Raw genomic sequence first — 17,004 nt, 5'->3', positions numbered from 1 at the left:
CAAAGGGTTGTGTTATCTTCATGGCTCTGGCCTACCGTTGTTGGGAACAAATTTACGCATCCAGACATGCTTACCATCGATGGAAAATTTTGCTTTGCACATCTCACTTTCAGAGACGGGGTAACCTTTAGAGAATGTAGCAAACATGGTTCTCACGTATAGTGCCGGCTCGTTTGCCTGAACCACGTTGCTTTGGGAAGGAAGGGTGTCTACTTGAATGTTTATGTTAGAGAAGCTTTGCATCAAAGGGTCGTCATAAGATGATTGTGGTGCCATCATCGGGTTCAAACCTAATGCAGCATGGCCTTGCATGCTCATCTGGCTATCGTTCAAGCTTTCACCAAAACCACCATAACAGGCTTTCTCCATAAATGTCGGATAGTACAGGAATGTATACTTGCTTAATCAGGTTTTGAATTTCATGGTAAGCAGTAAGTCGACGGAGGTGGAAATATTTGAGAGTGAGATCCTTTTACACGATGCTCTGAGTGAGCGGAATTTCAGTTGCTTCAAATTGGAGCGGGAACTGGGCATCATCCATGCACTTGAGGCATGCTATGGCCTCATCAGCTAGTTCGTTGATAAGAAACAGAGGTTGCGACAAGATCTTACTTATGGCATTGCTAAAGCCTAACCGTTAGAACCAAAGCCACAGTCCCATGATCTGCAGGCAGTCTAAGGGGTTGCGACAAGATCTTACTTATGAGTCAACGTTAATCTTAACGTCAGGATAACGGTAAGGACCAATTCGGGAATATTTTGAAAATGTGAAGGATTATTTAAGCAGTCAAAAATCATGAGGGACTGAAATGGGAAAAACGGTTAACGAAAAGGACGAAAATTGGTATTATCCCCTTTTTAAGCTTATAATTGAAAAAACAGAATAGTTATCACTCAAATACATGTTCAATGCCAACACGTATCTTCCTTGAAAACTAATGACATATACTAGCACATTAGAAACTCATCTGGTAAATATAGACATGAAGAAACACAGTCTCATGTACACAGACCACAGAAGCATACTTGTAGCAATGAAAAAATGAAATCTCAGACGCAAGGAATTCGTATTTCAACTATTGGGGAAAATACTTGCTGAGAAATAAAATCATTTTCACATAATGGTAGCAAAAGAACGTTCAAATCTTAATTTGTTGTTCCTAATTGTTCATTGTGCAAGAATTTCAATTAACGGCATTTTGTTGCTTAATTTCTATGTGGCCTTTGTATTATATATTGAACTACAGCATATGTCTCATGTGTGTAAGACATGACTACAACATCTTTTTCCATTGTTTTATTTGGTTTGTCAATAATTTTGTTAGTAGTTTTTTTAAAATGTTCGTGGATCATTTGTTAGAAGTTAATAATTAGTTCTTTATTTAGTAATAATGAGATAGACAGTAATGTATGGAATCTTGTTGATTTTCATGTCATTGAATGAAACTTAATGTATATATTTGTTGACTCTAGTTTTTCAAAATGACGATTGACAAAAGTTGGATGAGTGTGACGAATAGAATCTCTCTCGAATATAAAAATGGTGTTCGAACATTTGTAACACGAGCTATCGAGTACGTCAATGAAGAGGGGGAAATAAGATGCCCTTGTAATACTTGTTTGAATTATCACGCTGCTGTAAGTTTTATTATAAAATAATATTTATTTTTACATTTTATATGATAATAACGGTTTTATTTTTTAAGGCCGATCCTGTGACGGGAGAGCTTCCGAGTGTGATCGACACCTTTGAGCAATTGTTTCACAAAGGAGGAAAATGAAAGAATGATTGGGCATCACAAAAATATGTAAGTATCTTTTACTATTTTTTTAGGAGACCCATGAATATTAATTGTTTTGTTTGTGACATACCAATTTTTCCCTCTCGATGTATACGTGTCTTGGTTTTCCTATGTTCATTGAAGTATATGTTTTCTGGGTTTTGTTATTGGTGTTTTTGAGTGCCATTCCTTCGAATAGTTTGTTTATTTTATGCTTTTGAATTTTTTGGCATGGTCAACCTTCATTGCTTGGATTAGAGAAAATAATGGATTGAAATCCATTAAATGCTTTATTATTTAGTTTTAGAGCATATTTTCTTTTTTTCCATTATATTTTTAGTAACAATGATTTTTTTAAATACTAATATTTTAATTTCTTTTAAGACTGAAATGGTGGAAGTTCGATCGACTCAGCCAGAGGGTGAAGTGTCTGTCTCTACTATTGATAATGTGAATAAGCCCAAAGATGTCAATATCATGACGCAAGTTTTAGGCTCACGGTCTCGCTACGTCAAGGGTTTAGGTCCATTACCTAAACTATCTATAGTGGGTGGTCCTAGGACCACAAACATCAGCTCAAAGCATAATGATGATGGTGAAAAAATTATGGCTCTGCAACAAATGATCGATGAGCAAAAACAGACTATAGGTGAGCAGCAACAGACTATAGGTGAGCAACAACAAAAATTTGATGCATTATTGCAACACTTGCAACAGGTCATTCCTGGTTTCTCTTTTCAGCCTCCATCGACAGGCTCTTCCACTTGATCTCCTCCATCACTTCCCTCGCCTCCAACGACTATGTAGTTTTTTTTATTTATTTTGCAACAACGACTATGTAGTTTTTTTAAATTTTGCAACATTATCTAATTAGTATTTGAGTAAGTTTGTTTTTGGACATTATTAGATTAGTTTGTTTATCTTTTTTAAAAATATTTGATTGTTCAATAGTAAATTGCGCATCTATTAAATTTTGTTATATATATAATTACTTTATTTGGTATTCATATTTAATAGACAAATATAATATTAATGACACATTTTGACAATGTTTTTATAGGATGAATAAAAAATAAAAAAATCGGTAACGCTAAAGGCGTCGCCAAATGTCTAATATCTTTGGTGATGAATTTTTTTTCGTCGCCAAATAATTACAATAACATAGGAAAGTTGAATTAAAAAATACATTTCGCGACGCAAGGAAGGCGTCGCCACATGATAATACTTTTTGGTGACGTGTCGGATCAGTGTCGCGAAATGCATATACCATTAGTGGCGTTTTACTTTCTGCGTCGCCAAAGGCCAGATTGACATTTGCCTACGAACATTTTGTGACGCAACTCAGCGACGAGTTTTGGCGTCGCCAAATATTCGGCGACGTGTTTTCCTTACATTTTGTTACGTTAGTCAACGTCGCGAAATGTAAAATTACACAGACCAAAGCTCCATTCCCTCGAGTAGTACTGCTCTAAAAGCAAAATGTTGAAACCAAATAAAATCTCTTGAATATGTCACGTACAAATGGGGTTTCCCCTTTGCATAAACTCAATGAAGTTCACATCTGTAACAAATACAATTATGAAATGGTGTGAATATCAAACGTGCGTTGATCTTGGCACGAAATTACTTTGAACAGTGGTATAGCCTGATTACCAAGATTATGTCTATTCAAACGTGCGTTGAACTCCCTTCAAGATTCTGTCTATTCAAGGTTCAATGTTTTAATATAACACAACTCAAACGCAACCCTTTAATTGACAACAAAATTACATCTTAACACTTAACGTTCGAACAAAGTTTTGAGCCAATAGATAGTCCTGTTACCGAACTGCAAATCAGGGTTTGTAACTCTTGCACAACCAACAGGCATATAATTTATTATTTTTTCTTGAACAATACATGATGAAACTATAGAACAGGTTCAAGATGAACAAGCATAGTGAAGGTTCACAAACTACAGAACATCGTCAATTAGCCTTTGTGCAAGTGCTTTTGGAAATTCCATCACGCTATCTGATTCACCAACCTGTGCAAACAAATCAAATGCAGCCATATATGGCAATCCAAATGATTATAGTTGGTATGTATGTTGCAAATGCTTCCATGTTCTTGAAACCTAAGTTTCAGTTTTTGCAGTTTGAGATAAAATAAAGTCCATGTTCTTGAAACCTAAGGTTCACAAACTAAAGAATAATTTTGAGAAAATATATTTATGTTTGTTTGGAACAAGAGGCAAAATGTCTACTAAAATGAAAAATCGTGGAGGACTAGAAATGCACTATCCTATTTATAGAATATCCTATTTGACCTTCGTGCAAACTTGTTCGATGAACCGTGTTTGCAGGATGGTTCTCTACTCAAAAACGCGCAAAACAAAACCAATCCAACATTCCAGATTTTTCTATCGCGTTGATCTGAAAGTGTTCCACAGATCAGATGCTCCAAGATTACCATAATGATTTCTTTTTAAAATTAACAATGTATTTAGGGGTTTCTATGCACTTTCAACTTTTCAGATCGAATATGATTCAGTTAGTCCAACAACGATTACAAATCAGCCAATCATCCATCGTCGAGAGAATCAACCAATAAAAAACAACACTTGACATTCATTAAAGTTAAGCAAACAAGATCTTCTGTGTTATATTACTAACAAAAAATTACGCTTCTGATAATTGTCTAATTAAGACTATAGACTATAATAGGGCATTAAAAAACATATATACAAGGAAACGCTAATTGCAAACCAAAAAATATATATATTTGAGGAAGCAAATTAGGCCCAGATTTTATACACTTTCACAATAAAAGACACTGGGCATATCAGGTAACTCCCAATTTTGGTACTTTGTATTTATTATATATTAGTAGGTAACCCGTAACTCCCAAATGGTAATCCAAAAAATTAGTAAAAGTGACTTAATGACAAATGAAACGACTTTATGATCTGGATTCTTTATTTTATAATACATCTTGAGTATTTATCTTTCTATAATGTGGTCGGATGTTAGTTATTGGATCATCAACTTATATATCAATTTCTATAAAAATGTGAGAGACCTACCTGAAGGATATTGAAATAGGAAGAAAAACACATATGATATATCATAGACTAACCGTCATGATTTTGAATTTTTGACTTTCCAAACAAAACTTCTTTTGTCGTAATTCGGTCTCGAACTAAATATATTATTTTAAATTTGAGATATTGATGTTAAATAAGCTGCAACCCGAAAGAAAATATTTCTATATTATATGCTACTATTGCCGACAATGCTGTGGAAATTTGTTGCGGGATCTATTGAATTTCCCCCAATAATTATTTCCAAATTCCAATAATCGATGCCACCATTTTCCAATGTTGCCAGTAAGTTCAAATTCATAACCAAGTACGAAGTATTTTAATTTTGTGAAATTTAAATTACAAATATAATTAAAGGTTCTAAAATAATAAAAACTTTTAATAAAGATAAATTTGAAATTAATTTTTTCAGAAGAAATGTAAAAGAGAAGATGATGTTTCACAAATGCGGAAGTTATTCTACTGTTTTTTGAAGCCTTTCCATTTTCCATTACAACTTGGTAACATTACCCCACACGCGTGTGTACAAAATAGTTGTCAATGGCAAGAACTCGGAAATATTTTTACAATCGGGCAAGTCGCTAGAAATCATCGTGATTTCATGAAGTTGTTAAGATTTGGACATGTGTTTTTTGACCAAAACTATAGATAAGAAAATTGTGCTCATGTTCACATTTATGTCCAATGCGAACGTCCGCACTACCTTCCAAATGTTGGCTAGCAAAGTTTGAATTTATATCTAGCTTTCACGCTCTTTTGCTCATTTGTTAGACATCCAATCCCAACAAGCTTTCTAAGTATCCAAAACTCAAGAGAGCAACTCAAGTGAGAAGAAAAAAATTGAGTGTTATACTTGTGTGAGTTAGAGAAAATATTTTCTCGGTAATACTCGGGGTTGAGATTGTGAGAGATTGATTGTTGTATACACTTGTAATATTCTCTCCCTATAATAAAGAATTGCAGTAGCTCCGTGGACGTAGCCTATCTTGGGTGAACCACGTAAATTTTTATGTTCTTGTTGATTGATTTTATTATCATATTTTTATCATCACGATCGTTATCGTTTCGGTGTAATTTTCCAACACAAGTTACTTAACACTTGCTGATTCGAGTGCTGAAATCGCGTTGTATTTGATTTTAAAGAATATGATTTGATGGATTAATTTAAAATGATATCAATTTTGGTTGTATTTAAAATTCATCACAATTAATATAAAAATTACATAATTTTGTATGAAGTGGATTCAAAACTCATTTCAATTTTTCCTTCCAAACAGGTCAAAGGATCAAATCACTTCCTTCGTTCGACGCCAATTTTGAATTACTTTGAGTTAAATATAATTTCCGAATAGAGAAAATTCCTTTCATGAAAAAAAGAAAACTAATTTTACAAACCTATTTTGAGTTGAAATACTTAATTGTTGCCGACAATGATCGAATATTTGGCACGGGCTACCCATTGATTGTTTCACCCCCTATTTGCTCCTAATTTCCAATTAGCAGTACGTTCAATCACACCATTTTCTGCAAGTTTCTCCAATCTAAATTGGTAGGTTACAATTTACTAGGAGCCAATTCGTCCAAGTAATACTCATAGAATTTAATGACTGTTAAAATCATACTCCTACATCTCAATAATATATAAAAAAAATTTAATTTCTTGAGATATAAATAAAACACAGAAACTCATGTTAGACGATCTCACGAGTCAATTTTGTGATACGGATATTCTATTTGGTTCATTTAATCACATATGAAAAAGTATTAATTTTTATGTCAAAAGTGTTACTTTTTATCGTAAATACGGGCAGAGTTGACTCACTCGCAAGTAAATATATGCGATATCGTCTCACATAATACATACTCTATATAGAATAACAACAAGAATTCTGATAGAAATTTTTTTTAAAGTTAAGGTATGATTAAAATAAATATAAATTATTTTTAAAAAGGACACAAACTTATGTGAGACGGTATTACGAGTCGTATTTTGTGATATGGATCTCTTATTTGGGTCATGAATGAAAAAATATTACTTTTATGCTAAGAGTTTTACTTTTTATTGTGAATATCGGTAGGATTGACTCACCTTATAGATAAAGATTCGCGAGATCGTCTCAGAACAGAACTATTCTTTAAAAAGGAAAAGAAACATTAGAAGATAACTTTATTTCAGAAATGATAAAGAGGCTATCATAAAAATAAAAATATGTGGATAAAAAATTATCTGGTGCTTTGGATTACAATTTGGTATTATTATTATTTTTTGAAATCAAAAATATTATTAAGAATCAAGAGAATTACAGTCTTCATTCAAAATATCAAAGATAAAATCTGGAGGAGTATTCCAGATTGAGGGACGAGCATAGAAATAATATGCCCTAGTAAGCTTGTGGACAACCTTGTTTGCTTGTCGACGTGTGAAACAGACACTGAATGATGGTCTTTGACGAAAAACTTCACGACACTCTGAGATAATTGTACCAAATTCTGAGTCATCTTCTATTTCCATCTTTATTGCCTCAACAACTATTTTAGATTCGGACTCAAAGATTACATCTTGAACATTCATGCCTTCAACCCAGCTAAGGGCCTCCTTGAACGCCATTGCTTCTGCATCTTTAATTCCAACTCTTCCAACGAACACGTTTGTTTTAGCTGAAATAAATACTTCATCTGAGCCTCGAAGGACCATTCCCACCCCGATGTTCCTTGAACCATTCTGTCCGATGCGTCGACGTTGCATCGACGGAGGGAGGGAGATATAGTATAAATTTATATATTTTAAATTTTATTTATTTTTTTAAATCTAGGCTAAATCAGGGGAAAAAATTATTTCTCCACTAAAAACATATATATTATAAATAAATGAAATAAAATAATAAATGATGGATAATTTTGTATAATGAAAAAACTAATTATTAATGTATACTTCTTTAAAATAGGAGGGAAAGTTTTAAAATTACAAGAGTTTGATAAGGTACAATAAGTTTCACCATTCTCAAAAATTATTATTTTTAGGTCTCTATTATTTATTAATAAACCGATTTTGTTATTTGATTGTGTCATTGGTTTGCATGGGCAAATGGTTGTTTTTTGTTTTAATATTTTGAAATTGAATTGAATTATGAATCAGTTCGATCCATCTTATAATTATAAATTCGTGAAAAACTTTAATAAGAAATATTGATATATAAATAATTTGATTGATTATATCTAAAATTAAAAAGAAAAAGGACTTTGCTAAGTGTTTTATAGGGTTATTTATGATCCTTTCCCGTTTATTATGTTTTAAATAATCTAAATTTAACACGTATAATTAGTTTTATTATTATTATTTATGGAAATAGAAAGAGAGAAGAAAATTTGGACGCAGTTAAAAATAAATAAATAAATTCAATAATTTATGCTTACGTCATAAAAAAGAAAAGATTCGCGATCGATGCGCAATCGAAAAAACCTTTTTCTATAAGAAACGGAAGCGCTGAGCGAAAAAAAAAACCGATGAAATTCAGCATTGTCAGCACCGCAGGAATCTCCACCAGTATAAGCCCATTCTGCTCCCTCTCTCCTCCACTTTTTCTTCCATTCTACACTTTTTATGCCTAACTCCGCGGCCATGGACGGAGGAGCAGGCTGCGGTCAACCCCAAGAACCCACCGTCGGCGTGCATATACACAATAGCCGCAGCCTGCCGGACTTTCTTCAGAGCGTCAACTTGAAGTACGTCAAACTCGGTTACCATTACTTGATCTCTCATCTGTTGACTCTTTGCTTGGTCCCTGTGATGATTGTGGTCATCATCGAAGCTTCGCAAATGAACCCGGATGATGTCCGGCAATTATGGCTTCATCTCCAGTACAATCTCGTTTCCGTTATAATCTGCTCCGCGTTTCTCGTTTTCGGGGCAACGGTTTACATCATGACCCGACCCAGACCCGTTTACTTGGTTGACTACTCCTGCTACCGTGCCCCGGATAGTTTGAAGGCACCTTACCAGCGCTTCATGGAGCATTCGCGCTTGACGGGGGATTTCGATGAATCCTCGCTTGAATTTCAGAGGAAGATTCTTGAAAGGTCGGGGCTTGGCGATGAGACTTATGTTCCCGAGGCGATGCATTTTCTCCCTCCGCGGCCGTCGATGCAGGCGGCTAGGGAGGAGGCTGAGCAGGTAATGTTTGGTTCGCTGGATAGTTTGTTTGCGAATACGAATGTCAAAGCTAAAGATATCGGGATTTTGGTTGTGAATTGTAGCTTGTTTAATCCGACACCATCTTTGTCAGCCATGATTGTGAATAAATACAAACTAAGGGGGAATATTAGGAGCTTTAATTTAGGGGGAATGGGTTGTAGTGCAGGGGTGATTGCCATTGATTTAGCTAAGGATATGCTGCAAGTTCATGGGAATACATATGCGGTTGTGGTGAGCACTGAAAATATGACGCAGAACTGGTATTTCGGGAACAAGAAATCGATGTTGATACCCAATTGTTTGTTTCGAGTTGGGGGTTCGGCTGTTTTGTTGTCGAACATGAATAAAGATAAGAGGAGGGCTAAGTACCAGCTTGTTCATCTGGTGAGGACTCATAAAGGTTCCGATGACAAGGCGTTTCGGTGCGTGTATCAGGAGCAGGATGATGCAGGGAAGACTGGTGTTTCTTTGTCCAAAGATCTTATGGCTATCGCCGGTGGGGCGCTCAAGACTAATATCACCACGTTGGGTCCTTTAGTACTGCCGGTCAGTGAGCAACTTTTGTTCTTCGCAAAATTGATACTGAAGAAGTTTCTTAACAAGAATGTGAAGCCTTATATCCCAGATTTTAAGTTGGCATTTGATCATTTCTGCATACATGCTGGGGGAAGGGCTGTGATTGATGAGCTGGAGAAAAACCTGCAGTTGCTGCCGGTCCACGTGGAGGCTTCCAGGATGACACTGCACCGGTTTGGAAACACTTCTTCGAGCTCCATTTGGTATGAACTGGCTTATATTGAAGCAAAAGGGAGGATTCGTAGGGGTCACAGAGTGTGGCAGATTGCTTTCGGAAGTGGTTTCAAATGTAATAGCGCAGTGTGGGAGGCGATTCGGAATGTTAAACCATCTAAAAATGGGCCTTGGGCAGATTGTATCGACAGGTACCCTGTAAAAGTAGTCTCTTAGCATATCAAACTATCATTTCGTTGTTTACAATAGGAGGCCCTCGTTTGGAATTTAAGTTTCATTTTCTCCTAAGTTTGCGTTCTACTTAGTGACTTCTGAATCTTGTACTATTGAAGAATTACTTAATCATCTGTTGAGCTTAGCCAGTAATAAGTCTATTCTTATGTCTAACAGGCTTCTCTATGTTCTTAAAAAATTTCATGTTTACATTTTAGTCAGAATGTTGATTGAATTTACAGCAGTTAGTTTGACTTCATTTTCATGCAAAAAAACCTCAAGTTTTTCAAACGTTGTCAAGAATGGATATTGTCATCCTTACATGTAGTCACTGAAGATGGTTAGAAATGTTCATCGGGTCATGAAAGTTGACTTTTCTTCACCACAAGATCAATCATCCATCCCATCATTTTTCTCCAATATATGAACCGCATCCTCTTTTTATAAGACCTCAGTTGAACCATGTATATCGGCTTTCCATTAGTCCAACGCATCTAATCTATATCACGAGCCAAGGAGAATAAACTTGTCACAACTCGCAATTCTGATACGAATTTGAAGATGAGTCGAGCTTCTTAAGCAAGTATTCTCAATGAACTCGAAATCCTTGATCATGGAGAAAGTGAACTCCCTTGTCTGTTCAAGATCACAGCTTATTATAATTTGGATTTGCTCAAGTTTTTATTTAGTTGACCATGTATGATCCCTGATTGAGATCTCGTCATGTTTATTTTTATTAATTTTCATTTGAACTTTTTGTAGCTGTAGCTGTAGCTGTAGCTGGCACCAGCCAATTCTACATGGTGTGTTACACAAATTAGATTAGTATCCGACTGCATCATTGTTGTGGTCGTCCCCTCCAATGTATGGCTGTTTTTAGATTTTAGCATGTGAAATTCTGTGAAGCCATTTTATTTTTTGTTGGCCACGAATTGACATCTAATTAATCATACAACTTCTTGAGCTATTGCGTAGGATTCTATGGCAATAATTGGTATCTAATTCTTCTAAAAAAAATTAAATTAACTAAGAAAGCATACTGTTATGTTTTATTTTTGGTTTTAATTGACGTCATGTTTTATGCACTGTTGTCTGTTGTTTTTTTTTTTTTTTTTTTGAATAATTGTTCTTTTCATTTAACAAAGACAATTTTTTTAACATTATTTATCGATTATTTTGACAGGGAAGTCATTCACAAAACATATTGACCTCACTTGCTTGGACGGCAAACGGGCAAAGTAACAAAATATAATTAATTGCTAATATCAAATGTTATATTTTAATGATATTTTTAGAACTACTTGAATAAAAAAATATTGCGCCCGATTTTTATTCAATGATGATTAAAGATATTAGATATAGCAATAACTTCATAATACTAAAACAAAATTATTGCGAACAAATTTATATTAAGAGCGCAGGGCTTTGAAAAATAACAAGGGTCAAACATGTCTCCCAAATTTATTTACCTGATGTGCTGAAATAAAAATAATAATATGAATAACTTATCTTACCATGGTTTCAAGAATCCAGGTTTCTTTATTCTCTTTTTTTTACAGATACAAAAAAAAAAAAAAAGATTCATGTGGTCGATATTACGATCAAGAATTAAAAAAGGGGTAATAACAAATGGGTAAATGTACCAGAATACAAAAATTCATCTAAAAGAGAACTGGATTTCCTCTAAGGTTTTTCCCTTGGTCTCAGGAACCCAAATTGCCACAAATGCCACGCTCAAAACGCACATGACCATGTATACGGTGAAACTTCCTGTAAACGGGTTAGAAATTAGCCAAATCATATCTTTTTAGCATATAAATTGCTTACTATGTGTTTAGTAGCATTGACAAGAAAATAGAGGAAAGGCCGGACAAACCTCCTCTGCTCCAAGCCAGTAATAATGGTGCAGTCATAGTAATGATCCAAGAGAAGAGCCAGTTTGCCAAAGTAGCCACACTCCCAGACAGACTTTTCACTTTCACCGGGAGAATCTATGGTGACCAGATACAAGGTGAACATGTCAAGGTTTCTAAAACAGAGACTTTTCTTTAGCTAAGTGGCATTTGGACGGACTTTTGATCTAAATTTCATTTTATATTCAAACATAAAATTGTTTGCTGTTTTTTATATAAAAAAAAATGGCAGAGTACTTTCACAGTCTCACGGGGTAAAGGGGTTACTTTCAAACTGCTATCGGAGAACTGAACACGTGGAAAAAATTTATATTATATTCAAACATAAGATACTTATTCAAGATCTAACCAAATTTGCCCGTTAAACAATTAATCTGCATCATAATATTCCATACAATTCGGATAATGAAGTGGGCAGTACCTCAGACATTATAAGCCATGGAATTGGCCCCATCCCAAGTGAAAAAGACACAATCATCAACTACAATGTGGAAAAAGAGAGGCAAAAAAAATTATTTAACAAAGTAGAAAAACACGTGCTGATAAAAAGTCAAGAATCATTATTTGCATATTTGACAAGACATACCAGCACCCCAACTACGGATAGGATTCCCAGTATGCCATAAAATGAAGAATCCTCTGCTACAATGCCCTTGAATTGCAAAAGTTTCAAAGATGATTGTACCAAGGATAAAAATCAAATAACAAGTATCTAAATGTCAACAATACCAACAATTCGTCCTCTGTTCTAAAAATAAGATAAACTAATTCATTACCTTAAGAAAAAATGAAACAGAAACAAGTAGAAGACTAAGAACCATGCCAGAAGATGATACCTGAAAAAAAAAGTTATGTACCTGTCATGCAATCTAGTACATATAAACCTTATGATTATTTTATTTCTTCTACTTACGATTAGAAGAACCCTACGGCCTGTTCTGTCCATCAACCACGTAGCAATGGCAGTTGCAATCACCTAAAGAATCCTGAATTTCAGATCTTTGAACGAGTTTGCGAATGCTCGAGCAAACTAAAATTAGCAAAACTATTTTCTAATCTTACCTGAATAATGCCCACGCCAACAGTCGCAGCATTGCTGGATGTGATTCCTGTTTATGCATAAAAAGCTATTATATTTGAAAAAAAAAAAATTAAAAGACACGAGATAAAAATGTATTATCCCCATGCACATGAAAAAATGGTGGTAGCTTTTACCCACCAGCGGATTCAAATATATTAGAAGAATAGAAGATGACGCCATTAATTCCAGATAGCTGCTGGAGAATGAGTAACCCAATTCCTATCTGTAGCATAAAAGATATGTAAAGGGAACAGGAGTAAGATTGTGCCAAACTTAAAATCAGGTTACAACCACAAGTATGGGAAATTTTTGTAAAAAATGGGTACCATCAGAGGTAACCAATATCTTCTTGATTTGAGTTCTGCGAAGTGGAGTGTCGTTCTTCTACTCGTTGAAGCTACAGACCTCTGCAAGAACCCAAAAAAATCTATTGGGATTGTTTACAATCAAGAAAATGCTTATATTATTGGGGTATAAAACATGTTCACAATCAAGAAAATGATTATATTGTCCTACGAATCAAAGGGGAATATTTTTTAAGAAATAATGTTGCAGAAGGAAATAAACCTGTTTTAGGACGAATAGAACTATTTGAGAAAATCTACCTTGATCTCATTTACTTCAAGAGTAATATCGGTGTCAAAACCTCGAAGAACTTGCAAAGAGGCTTCAAAATCATCAGTCATTCCCATTTTAGCCTAATTTTAAAAAATTATACGCTTTAGTACTTCAACTGAGCTAAAATAAACTTAATAAAATAAATCGTTTGTGGCCTCACCAACCACCGAGGAGATTCAGGGATGAAAAATAGGCCGGGTATCAATATCAGACAAGGTAATATTCCTGTGAACGGAGATGAAAAAATTAGTCACTGTCAGGAAACATTGTTGCAAACCTATTATAGCTTATGCAGAATTTTTTTTTCATTGTTTCAAAAGGTGAAAACTTAGTCCTAAGCAGTATTTTTGTACAAGCTTTTCTTTGGTAAATGTATCAATAATCTGACTTGCAAACATCATAACACGGATCAAAATTTTTAAAGGCCTGCATGATTAAAAAGACAAATTTAAGATGAACCTAACATAATTACTCATTAAAAAAATGTCCTAGTAATAATCATCCTGACTTAAAAGAGAATAAAATAATAATTGTTTGCATGCCAAGGAATCTTAAAAATATCATATTAGGTGAATAGAAATAAATGACAGTTCAAAGTCATAGGTCCCAAAGAATTACCTAGAACTGCAAGCAATCTCCAATCAACAAGTAGTCCTAATAGATACGACAACAAGATTCCAATCGTCACAGAGAGCTAACAAAGGAAAGCAGAATCAAGTCACAAATTTTAGTGAAAAGAACGCAATGAAAAATAGACAGTTCACTCAGCTAACCTGGTTCACGGAGCCAAGTGCCCCTCTTAAATTTTGAGGTGCTATCTCAGCTATATACACAGGCACCTATTTCAAATCAGGAATCGGGAAAAGAACAATATTTTAAGTCTATTAAGATTTTTTTAATGATATAATAGCTACAAAATGTTTTGTATTTACCGTGTAAGATATAATACCCACACCAAAACCTTCCAACAATCTTCCCATGAAGAGAAATGAAATGTCCTAATGTAAAAAGAAAAAAAAAAAATCAATTTAAATTGAAAAGATGAGAATGAAAGGCAAATAAAATGCTTCACAGAATGTAAGAAAGCCTCACTCTTGCAAATGATATTGCAAGCCATCCGATTATATTAGGTATGGCAGCGATCATTAATGACTGCAAATTAACAAAATATGTCAAAATCTATGCTTTCAACATAAAACCAACACAATTACATAGCCATTGATAAAACCAATGAAATAGCTCGTACCCCCTTTCTCCCTATGTACTCAGCAATCTGGCCACTGGAAATTGCTCCAACCATAGCTCCCACATTTGACAAAGAACCAAATAAGGAGAACTGTTCCAATCATTTAGTTATTTTCAGAAATTACCAAGCCAAAGCAAGAAAAATCAACAATCACTAACTTGTGAGACCGTAAGGCCAAGATCTTTGGTAATGGCAGTCTGCGTTGGCGAAGAGTAACCACACTGCATATCCAAGAAATATCGCATTAATAATAATACTGCAAATTTTCATAAATTTCCTGTGCAGATAAGGATCTGAAAAGCCAAAAAAGAAATAATTTATATGAAATTCAACTCAATGAATCCTAACCCATAAAGTAAAATTAGTCAAAGAGATCAGATAAGCTACCAGGAACTGATCCAAACTTAAAGAACAATGTGACCTCTGAAACTACCCAACATCAATTTCAAAAGTGAAAGAATGTAGCTCAGCCGATAGTATAAGCAAATCTTTTCAAAAACTTAATTTTACATTTGCAGGACAGAGATGGAGCGGATTTGAGTATCTCTTAATTCAGTCCCACTTATATCTAAACCTCATCAAAACTGGATTCGAGTATGTGGAACCACTGCAAAGGTGCAAAATTCCAAAAAAGCTACTCGATTTTCATGCATATACCCCGGATAACATAAATGCCACTTAAATTCAGCACCATCAACTGAAAGAGCCGCAAACTTTATCTCAACACAGTCAAAATCAAGCCTATTAAGTTGATTCCACCACAATACAATCTTCCCACCAAAGACCTTATGATGTTCCCAATTTTGCTTAAGTTCGAACCCACCCAATTCGATGGATACAAGCAAACATTCACTAGTTTCAAGTTCAAACCCACTTCTATTTGCAATCGAACAATATGTTTAACGAGTAAATCAAAGATCAACAAAGCAAAAAGGAAAACTGAAGAAGAAGAAAGTACAGTGAAACCAAACTGTATAGGACCCAAAGCCACGATCAAGACACAAGCCAAGACTGAGATGGAGTTATCTCGAATAGCTTGAGTAGAGCCCATCAAGCTGGACTGCCTCGAACCCATACGATACCAACTCCCAGTATGAAGAAATGGCTTCCTCAGATCCCCTCTTCCATCTTCACCATCCTCCCTGAAACTCATTTTTCCCCCGCTTTTTCTTTCCTTTCTCTCTACTCACTAAAGTTCGATCCAAGAAAATGGAAACCGGGCCTCAGAAGACTAAAGTTGAATCCAAGAAATAATTACACAATTTTACAAATTAAAGTTCAATCCAATAAATAAAATCCCAAGTAAAAAACACTGATCAAGAATCGAACTTTTTGCCCTTATAAACAAGGAACTTTTTTTTCTCCTTGAAGTAAGGTAGATTTGAAGAAGAGGACTTCCGAAATGGATGAGATAAATAAAAATTGCAGTGCTTGCTTAGGTATAATACACTTCTTTTATTTTATATTTAAAGAAACGCAAATCTAAACAAATAAAATCGGGCGCTGTTTCTCACGTGTTAAAACATTGACAATGATTTGATGTAACTTTGGCCGGCTGCCTAAAATATCTAACACAAGTCTATCATTATTTTTAGAGTGAAACGATCTCACGAATCTTTATTTGTGAGACGGGTGAACTCTACCGATATTCACAATAAAAAATAATATTTTTGTGAGACGATCTCACGAATCTTTATTTGTGAGACGGGTGAACTCTACCGATATTCACAATAAAAAGTAATATTTTTTCATAGATGAATCAGATAAGAGATCCGTCTCACAAAATATGACCCGTGAGATCATCTCACACAAGTTTTTGTCATATTTTTTAATATATTTGAAGATGTTATTTTTAAAAAAAATATTAACCAAATATATTTGGGATTTACAATAAAAATTAGTCATCCAGATATATTTAAAAATAGTTAATCAGATATATTTTTTGTAAATATCTATACTCAATCATTATTTTTAATATATTTGATGATATTATTTTAGAAAAAAAATGATTAACCAGATATATTCTCTGTATTTCTACAAGGGTTAACTGTGTGTGATGCCAATTCAATAATCACAATAAACATGATAATAAACACAATAGGTATCTGATATTTTAATATTTGAGATC

At 34.4% G+C, this 17,004-nt stretch overlaps 2 protein-coding genes and 1 long non-coding RNA gene across 3 annotated transcripts; 2 read left to right on the top strand and 1 right to left on the bottom strand.

The window, feature by feature from the left end:
* Positions 1-1,630: 1,630 nt before the first annotated feature.
* Positions 1,631-2,752, top strand: LOC142533312 (uncharacterized). Its single transcript, XR_012816721.1, has 2 exons — positions 1,631-1,808; positions 2,166-2,752. It is a non-coding gene; the product is annotated as an uncharacterized LOC142533312 (long non-coding RNA).
* Positions 2,753-8,327: 5,575 nt separating this feature from the next.
* Positions 8,328-10,192, top strand: LOC142533591 (3-ketoacyl-CoA synthase 4-like). Its single transcript, XM_075640417.1, has one exon. It carries the CDS (start codon positions 8,465-8,467, stop codon positions 10,019-10,021), a length of 1,557 nt encoding a protein of 518 aa, XP_075496532.1. The 5' UTR covers positions 8,328-8,464; the 3' UTR covers positions 10,022-10,192.
* A 1,259-nt stretch (positions 10,193-11,451) lies between these two features.
* Positions 11,452-16,327, bottom strand: LOC142533592 (sugar transporter ERD6-like 6). The gene is made up of 18 exons (XM_075640418.1): positions 15,835-16,327; positions 15,035-15,097; positions 14,877-14,966; positions 14,723-14,782; positions 14,563-14,628; positions 14,404-14,469; positions 14,249-14,324; positions 13,791-13,855; positions 13,618-13,710; positions 13,339-13,419; positions 13,151-13,235; positions 12,994-13,040; positions 12,845-12,907; positions 12,708-12,767; positions 12,518-12,583; positions 12,353-12,412; positions 11,895-12,009; positions 11,452-11,788 (listed from the first exon to the last, which is right to left on the bottom strand). The coding sequence occupies exons 1-18, from the start codon at positions 16,027-16,029 to the stop codon at positions 11,676-11,678; spliced, it is 1,464 nt and encodes a 487-aa protein (XP_075496533.1). The 5' UTR covers positions 16,030-16,327; the 3' UTR covers positions 11,452-11,675.
* Between the last annotated feature and the right edge of the window lie 677 nt (positions 16,328-17,004).

This window comes from Primulina tabacum, chromosome 18 (assembly GCF_025594145.1).
Source record: "Primulina tabacum isolate GXHZ01 chromosome 18, ASM2559414v2, whole genome shotgun sequence".
Taxonomy (NCBI): domain Eukaryota; kingdom Viridiplantae; phylum Streptophyta; class Magnoliopsida; order Lamiales; family Gesneriaceae; genus Primulina; species Primulina tabacum.
Note: the sequence above shows the minus strand (reverse complement) of the source record. Positions and strands in the feature narration are given on the sequence as shown.